The 9,017-nt window shown below is 45.4% G+C and overlaps 1 protein-coding gene across 7 annotated transcripts in view; it reads left to right on the forward strand.

Moving 5' to 3' along the window:
• The window catches only part of PRKCH (protein kinase C eta), a 232,879-nt gene that overhangs the window by 131,766 nt on the left and 92,096 nt on the right, over positions 1 to 9,017 (forward strand). For all 7 annotated transcript variants that reach the window (XR_012415843.1, XR_012415844.1, XM_073997490.1 and 4 more), the window contains exons 6-9: positions 1 to 130; positions 2,405 to 2,532; positions 6,458 to 6,601; positions 6,767 to 6,940. Coding sequence is in view for 5 of the 7 variants with exons in the window: in XM_073997490.1 (XP_073853591.1) it covers positions 1 to 130; positions 2,405 to 2,532; positions 6,458 to 6,601; positions 6,767 to 6,940 (576 nt within the window). In the remaining 2 variants the exon portion in view is untranslated. The remainder of the gene's footprint in view (positions 131 to 2,404; positions 2,533 to 6,457; positions 6,602 to 6,766; positions 6,941 to 9,017) is intronic.

A 9,017-nucleotide genomic window follows, 5' to 3' on the forward strand; every position in this document is an offset into this window, starting at 1 on the left:
ATTGCAGAACAGAGGTTCGGGATCAACATCCCACACAAGTTCAGCATCCACAACTACAAAGTGCCAACATTCTGCGATCACTGTGGCTCACTGCTCTGGGGAATAATGCGACAAGGACTTCAGTGTAAAAGTGAGATGCTGAGGTGCTGGGTACCCACCTCTTCATGGGAACACTATGCCCCAAGCTTTCAGAATTCTGTGGGCTCAGAATGTGTCCTAGAACCGATGATTTTAGATATGTTGTAAATTAACATCTTAGTCATTTTAAACTTACGTGTTTCTTGTCAGGCATGTAAAGAAAACTTCATATGATGCCAACATTTTCTAACCACAGGACATGAAGTCAAATGTTACATTCAATGATCTAGCTCGCTAGCTGACAAATACAGGCCAGACACTGTATTTTAGTAGGTGTCTGGAAGAGAAAAAGATGGGATCTTAGTCAGAAATGGAAGATGATTGAGTGAGGTGAGACCCTAAAAAGAAAATAAATAAATAAAAATTTCAAAGAAATGGAAGGTAGGAGGAGGTAAGGAGGTAAGATGGCCAGATGAGAAGGTTGGATTAAGAGTAAGAAATGGCAGGAGAATGGATCTGATGATCTCACCAGAAATCAGCAGGAATTGAGTTGTCACAGCATAAGAAGAGCTGCCCTGGGTCTTGTGAAAGAGGACTCTGATAGAGATTGGAGACAGGGGTAGAATGAAGGAAGATAAAGCCTTGCTTGTGAGCTTGGATCTGACCAGCTGTGCCCAGTGGAGTGAGAGTTCGGAGCTTTGGCCCTAGCAAAGGCTCTGAGCAGGTGAGAGCTGATCCCTGTCCTGCTAGGAGTTAGGGAGCTGTTGGCCTTGAGCCATCTCGCATGGAAATGTAATGATCTGTCTGCCGTGGGGTGCACCTGACGCCTTCCTTATCAGACACACCCCAAGTTGCCAGTTGAGGAGAGCAATGGGGAGGTAGAACTGGCATTGAGTATAGCCAGACAACTTCCATTGACTGCTTGGACTTATGCAGCCTGCTTCTGTCAACAAAAAGGGACCAGTCACTTGTCTTTAAGAAGGGTACATTCTTCTATCTCTGGAGAACACCATTTAATAATTTTTTTCTCATAAAACCAAACAGTAGCCAGCTCGTGGATAACTTGTAGGGCATTGGTCCAGGTGCAGCTTGATCTTAGCGTGATGATCTCACCTGGGTCTAGATGCCCAGTGGGAAGTCCCTCTGCCTTGCGTGGTTGTTGCTAATATGCAGAGCCACGCACAGGGCTCGTCTACATTGTCCTCTTCCCTGGTGGCCTGAGGGTAGCACACCTGCGGCGATCCGGCCCCTGTGATTTTTGCTTTTATGGTCACGTGGTGGTTTTGAAAGGCTTCTGTGGGCTCGTGTGTCTTACACCTGTCTTCCTGAGGGGGGGGTTTCCCATGAAGCTAATGAAGTCTCAGGGCTCCTCTCTCTCAAGGGCACCTTCCAAAGCCCTCTACTTGATTTGGTGTTCTTTTTCTTAAAGAGGGCTTCCTAAATTATGTAAATTCAGGCCCCACAAAACCTGGCTCTGCTTCCAAGATGGACTGACTCCATAAAACAGGAATGTGTCGCTTGTCGCTTCAGTTTCACCTCCCATCAGCGGGGCCCATGTCAAAAAACTGTCTCAGAATTTATTCCAGCTGACAACGCCTCAGATCCTTCATCGTCCCCAGGCAGCTTCCTGTGCCCCGGGAGCTTAGCTTGCTTTGCTCGCCTCTTCAACTGCCATTTGTACTCTGACCTTCAAAAAGTTTTAAAAGTTGCGTTTCCCCACTGTGAAGCAGTTAGAACCACATGCTGCAAATGCTGAGAACCACAGGCTCACAGGATGCCCATCTCTGTGCTGTGAGGGCTGCCCAACCACAATACTGAGAAAGAAAGCTGCAGATAGAGGTTTTTCTGGTAGAAACACCATTTCCATCCTGTTTGAACAGTGATCTACATGTGGCATTCAAACTGCTACCTTTTATTTCACTATTGAGAGACAGAAAAAAATACAGTTGACATGATTCTTTGTTATTTAATTGCCTGCGAATTGATGCTGTGATAAACATTTTAATCTTTATATTAGAACTTACTAAGTCAGCAATGACTGTTACATGTGATTTAGATGAATGGGTTTCATCAAATCATGGTGAAAAAAATGTATTTAAAATCTATTATTCTTTAGTATGCCTGGCTTTCTGCTTCTCCAGAAAACAGAAACAGATAAAACGTCAGGAACTGTTATTAGTGTGAGCTTAATTTTATGAGAAAATGATACTGTTCAGCTGGTATAATTCCTCTGTCATAATCTTTCAGGCTATTAAAGTTCTCTGTTGCAGCACGTGTTGACTTGGTTCCTTTCTGAACGTGGATTCTGTTTTCCTCTTCCCTCTAGTATGTAAAATGAACGTGCACATTCGATGTCAAGCGAACGTGGCCCCTAACTGTGGGGTAAATGCGGTGGAGCTCGCCAAGACCCTGGCGGGGATGGGTCTCCAACCCGGAAATATTTCTCCAACCTCGGTGAGACTTTTTTTCCATGTATCGTAATTTAGAAGTTGTTCAGATGTGGTGAGCCCAAATGAGAGCATGTGGTCTCATCAAAGTTCCTAATCTAAGCAAATACAATCAACAGACTTACTGCCTTTCTGCCTGCCTTTCTTTTTCTTTTCCTTTTCCTTTTCTTTTCTTTTCCTTTCTTTTCTTTTCCTTTTTCTTTCTTTCTTTCTCTCTCCCTTTCTTTTTCTCTCTTTCCCTCTCTCTCTTTCTTTCTCTCTCCTCTCCTCTCCTCTCTTCTCCTCTCCCCTCCCCTTCCCTCCCCTCCCCTCCCCTCTTCTCCTCTCCCCTCCCCTTCCCTCCCCTCCCCTCCCCTCTTCTCTCTCTCTCTCTCTCCTTTCTCCCTCCCTCCCTCCCTCCCTCCCTCCCTCCTTCCCTCCCTCCTGCCTTCCTGCCTTCCTGCCTTCCTGCCTTCCTGCCTTCCTGCCTGCCTGCCTTCCTTTTTGAGATGGGGTCTTCCTCTGTCACCCAGACTGCAGTGCAGTGGCACAATTATGGTTCTGTGCAGCCTCGACTGCCCAGGCTCAAGTGATCCTTCTACCTCAGCCTTCCGAGTAGCTGGGACTGCAGGTGTGCGCCAGTATGTCAGGCTAATTTTTAATTTTTTTTTGTAGAGATGGAGTTTCACTTTATTGTGCAGGTTGGTCTCAAATTCCTGGGCTCAAGTGATCCTCCCGCTTTGGCCTCCCAAAGTGTTGGGATTACACAGGTGTGAACCACTGTGTCTGGCTAAAATCACATTTTTAATAGCAATTTGTTTCACAGATAAGATTGTAGTTACAGTTATATGACAAGAAATAATGAGCATGGGCAACAAGTAATAGAAAGTAGAAGGAGGACTTTTTTCTTTCTTTTCCTTTTTTTTTCCCCTTTTTTCTTTTTTCTACTTATTCTTTGAGATAGAGTCTCGCTTTGTCACCCAGCCTGGAGTGCAGTGATCTTGGCTCACTGCAACCTCCACCTCCCAGGTTCAAGCAATTCTTCTGCCTCAGCCTCCCGAGTAGCTGGGATTACAGGTGCCCACTACCACGCCCAGCTAATTTTTGTATTTTTATTAGAGAGGGGTTTCTCCATGTTGGCCAGGCTGGTCTCGAACTTCTGATCTCAAGTGATCCGCCCGCCTTGGCTTCCCAAAGTGCTGGGATTACAGGCATGAGCTGCCACGCCTGGCCTCTCTTTTCTTTTTTAAAGTCAGCTTCCTGTCACTGTGGTCTGGTGAAAGCCTAAAACGCAGGATCCTGGGTTATGCTCTTGGCTGATGACCAGGCAGGACAGGTGACCAGTAACTATGGGCGTCAGCATCCTCAGCTCTAAAGGGGTTCAACTTGAAGATCTCTGAGGCTCTGCACAGCCCTGGAGTCCAGCAGTTCTGCAGGTTTTGTTTATGGATTATGAATTTATCACTCACATTCAGCAAGAGACAGGAGTCCCTCCCTCTGGACTCTCAGGAGTGGGTGGAGTTGTGTCAGTTGCAGTGCACATGTTTTTGTCAGCACTCTCCCTGAATGACCTCCACCTGCTGTCATCCAGTTGAGCCTTGGCTGCTTCCCAAGCCCATGTCTTACTGCTGCCTTCCTGGTCAGTGTCTAGAGATGGGAGATAGCCATGGCTGTAACATCTGAACGGTGTAGCTTGGTGTCCAGTTCAGGAAAATTATCAACTTAACTAACTAATCTCTGGGTACTGAGGAAGGGAAGTGCCATCACTGTGAGATTCTTGGTAATCCTGAAAATGTCAGCACCAAGCACCTCATTTCCTTTTTACTGAAAGACTCCTGCCTGGTAGATCAGGGACTTTTATTGACAATTTATAAATTGCCACTATGATAAACATTTTAATCTTTATATTAGATCATACTAAGTCAGCAATGACTGTTACATGTGATTTAGATGAATGAGTTTCATCAAATCATGGTAAAAAAAAATGTATTTGAAATCTGGTCTGTCTGTCTTGTGGGTAGGCAGGCAGGATGCCAGTATTGTGCGGGGATTGCTAATGCATGGCGCAGTTATCCCTGAAGAGCAGAGATTAAAGATGTCAGCCTGAACTAGGGCTTCTAAGATACAGTCAGAATAAGATAAGGCCGTGCAGCACGATCTTCAGGAATGGACAATGCACTTGTCATTTGAATCAACTATCCTTTTTTTTTTTTTTTTTTTTTTTTTGAGACGGAGTCTTGCTCTGTAGCCCGGGCTGGAGTGCAGTGGCCGGATCTCAGCTCACTGCAAGCTCCGCCTCCCGGGTTTACGCCATTCTCCTGCCTCAGCCTCCGGAGTAGCTGGGACTACAGGCGCCCGCCACCTCGCCCGGCTAGTTTTTTGTATTTTTAGTAGAGACGGGGTTTCACGGTGTTAGCCAGGATGGTCTCGATCTCCTGACCTCGTGATCCGCCCGTCTCGGCCTCCCAAAGTGCTGGGATTACAGGCTTGAGCCACCGCGCCCGGCCGAATCAACTATCCTTAATCCATGATATCCGGCACCTGGCTGGATGTTAGACTTTTGATCTGTTGTCTAGTGGTAGCTTATCTTATAAATGTCTCAAGGTGGGCCACCTGCAAAAGTCACCTTGCCTTTAGGTAGCAACATCCTCAGGTACTCAGTAGCATGGAATTGGAAAGCCAACTGAGGCAGCCACACTTACTTTCCATTCATTGTGTTGAAACTAGAATTCTCATGCTGGTAGGACTGTAGATTGTTCAGTCTTTGTAGATGGCAAGTTGGCTGTGTATCAGAAGTCTTCAAAATTAGCACTTTGGCACAAGGAATTCCATTTGCAGGAAGTTATCTTAAGAAACTGGATGATGATAATGACAGTACAGCTTAAGTTTATTAAATGTGCCAGGCACCAATCTAAGTGCTTTATATGCATTTGTTCATTTAGGCCTCCTAATGACTCATGTGGCAGATGCTTTAACCTTCTCTTTGTCAGAAGAGGAAACTGAGGCAGGGATAGGCTGGGTAGGTAACTTGCTCAGGGTCACAGGTTAGGTTGCAGAGCTGTTATTGAATCCAGGCAGCTTGCTTGAGAGCTAGACCCTTAATTACTCTGTTTTGAAGATTTGCATGAAGTGTATTCACTACGGTGTTATTTATTATGGTGAAAAATAGGAGATGCCTCATCTTTCTAATAGCAGAGGAATTAATACATTGTGAGATATCCATGAAATGGATATTGAATAGCCATTAGAACTCATGTGCTTGAAAGATATTTAAAGGCATGAAAAATACCCATGACAAATTTTTAAATACAAACGTATGTTATGAAACAATAATTTTATTACGTTTTTAAAAATTAACCAAGTATAAAAACGTGTGTGTGTGTTATTTATACATAGATATAGATATCTTTGGCAGGGGGCTGGTGAGATTTTAGGTATTTAAATTTTTATTCTTCATGCTTTTGATCATTGTTCTATTCACATTGAACTTTTATTTCTCCTATATAATTTAAAATATTGATTAAAAACGTTGCTTCATTCGTGTCCTGGTGCTGAATGATGCTTGAATCTCTGAGCAGACATGAAAACTGCTCTCTGTAAAAAGTGGACACTAGGTGGCGCTCATGGAATCGGACCTTCCTATGGAAAGCCACCGCAGAACGCACCCGAGGGACCACGCAAGGCATTGGTGTTCCCATGCACTTCCACTTGAGCGCTAACTGTAACTCCATGGCTTAGATGTATTTTTAATTGACCTTTCACACAAAGCAGTAAGCACAGATTCAGAAGCTGATACCGAGGGAGCTTCGAGTGGCAGAACCAATCATCCGTCAAGCTGAATTGATCTTTCTCCCGCATTATACTGGGGGTGAGACTGCTCCCAGCCAGTAAGGTCTTCTTTGTGCATGGGTGCTCCATGCTCCTGCTGCAATTTTGTGTTCTTACTCTTTCAGAAACTCGTTTCCAGATCGACCCTAAGACGACAGGGAAAGGAGAGCAGCAAAGAAGGAAATGGGATTGGGGTTAATTCTTCCAGCCGACTTGGTATCGACAACTTCGAGTTCATCCGAGTGTTGGGGAAGGGGAGTTTTGGGAAGGTGAGTCTTGGCTTTAACTGTTTGGGTTGAAGTAAGCTTGTTCTGTATGCACACACACACACATACTCACATTTCACATGTGCCATTCTTTCTTCCCCTTGTTTGCACACACCCTAAGATCCCCAAGAGGACTCTCTCATGCTCCCTCCTTTTGCTTTGCCATAGGTGATGCTTGCAAGAATAAAAGAAACAGGAGACCTCTATGCTGTGAAGGTGCTAAAGAAGGACGTGATTCTGCAGGATGATGATGTGGAATGCACCATGACCGAGAAAAGGATCCTGTCTCTGGCCCGCAATCACCCCTTTCTCACTCAGTTGTTCTGCTGCTTTCAGACCCCTGTAAGTATGAATCACATTCACTGCACTAACAGCCTCTTTTCTTAAAGAGCTGAGACAATAAGATACCGGAGATTTCGTAAAGTTGAGTATCAGAAATTTTGGGGGATGGGCTCCCAAGGCAGGGTCATATGGAGGTATTGGTGACTTCTGACAACCTCTGGAGGAAAAATGGAAGCTTATGAATTCACCCCTTCCTTTGTGCTGTCTGGGGAAGGAGCATGTGAGGGTTGTGTGTCCCGGGATTGAAAAGGTCATCATACATACATCTTCTCTAGGTGAGTGAAGGTTACAGAAATCTAAGAACAGAGAAAATGCCATGGGCTGATTATCTTGATGAATTTGGCTGTGACTCTGCTCCTAAATGCTGGGCTGGTTCTGACCTGGGCACAGGAGTTTAGAAGAGGGGTCTGAGAGGACCCAGAGAGGTACCTTGATTAGGAACATCCCAGGGCATTGCTCCTGGCTTTAGCAGTGTCCCTTTGCCTGAAACCATGGACTGGTCTTAGGAATTGAATCTGTCGGCCCTATAATGGTATGCATTTAGGAATGTTTCTGGCTATAGTTAATGGAACACTTGACCAGCGGTGGATTAAACAATAAATAGAAAAGATGGGTTTGGTCCATTAGTAAACTTTTTACTTGTTTCACATAATGAGAAGTCTGATGATAACAGTACTGTGGTTGGATTTGTTGCTCAGTGACATTGGGCATGTCTTTCCCTTGGGGTCCCAAGGTATTTGTTGCAGCCCTAGATGCCACACCTTGGCATGATAGCAAAGCAGAAAGCACAAGGGCAGGGGCCGAAGGGCTTCATGGCCAGTCTCCTTTTTTCAGGGAGGGAAGATCTTTCCTAGACTTGGGTCAACTGCCCTGTATGTCTGTTCTCACATTGCTACAAAGAACTACCTGAGACTGGGTAACTTATGAAGAAAAAAATGTTTAATTGACTCACGGTTCCACAGGCCATACAGGAGGCATGGCTGGGGAGGCCTCAAGAAACGGAATCATAGCGGAAGGGTGAAGGAGAAGCAAGCAGGGCTTCACATGACAGCAGGAGAGAGAGAGCAAAGGGGAAATGCTACACGCTTTTAAACAGCCGGATCTCATGAGACCTCACTATCATGAGAACAGCAAGAGGGAAATCTGCCTCGTGATCCGGTCACCTGCCACCAGGCCCTTCCCTCAACATTAGAGATTCCAGTTCAACATGAGATTTGGGTGGGGACACACAGCCAAACCATATCATGCCCTTAGCAAGGAGGCTGCAAGAGCAAATATCAGGCCAAGACAAGCTGGCAGACCATGACTGGTTCACGCCAACCTTGATTCAGCCCCTGGCGCAGGACATTCTGCTTCTATTTAGAATCAGGCTCAAAATTGGGCTTCTGGTATCAATGAAGAGGGAAAATGGTCTTGGAGAGGGAGGGTCTGTACATACAGAGGTGTCAGAATCTTGCTGTCAAAAAACATTCTGGGAGAGTGAATTCTGGGCATGTTCCTGACCTGTGCCACCATCAAGGAAGTAGGGGATTCCATGGGAGCGGGATAGGGGCATCTGACCCGGTCAGGGAGGCTGGCAATACACCTCTAGGGAAGGTAAAGCCATGCTGGGACCAGGTGAATGAGTTAGAATTAGTTAGGCAGAGAATGAAGGCGAATATGTCATACAGCGTCAACAGCACGCCATAGGTCTGCTGGTGAGACAGAGCATCCGGTGTGAAGGAGGCTCAGCACACGCAGCATATTGAGGTTGAAGAGGGGCCTGGTGAGAACTGAGGCAGCCGAGGTGGGCCTGGGCCAGGGCCAGGCCATGAAGATCCTTGCAGGCTGCGTTAAGGGGTTTAAGTTTAGTCCTGAGAGCAATGGAAAGTCATGGAAGAAGTTGAAGCAGGGGAATGACATATCAGGTTGTATGTTTTAATTATGAAAATCTAATTTCTTGCAATAGGTAATATAAGTATCCTCCAAATATTCATATCCTTTCTCTGAAAGAAACAATTATTGCTTGTTTTATTTATAGCCTTTGAGAGAATTTTCTGTACACAAAAGCATATATAACAGCACACATATGCATACA

The sequence above is a fragment of the Macaca fascicularis genome, chromosome 7 (genome assembly GCF_037993035.2).
Source record: "Macaca fascicularis isolate 582-1 chromosome 7, T2T-MFA8v1.1".
Lineage (NCBI taxonomy): Eukaryota > Metazoa > Chordata > Mammalia > Primates > Cercopithecidae > Macaca > Macaca fascicularis.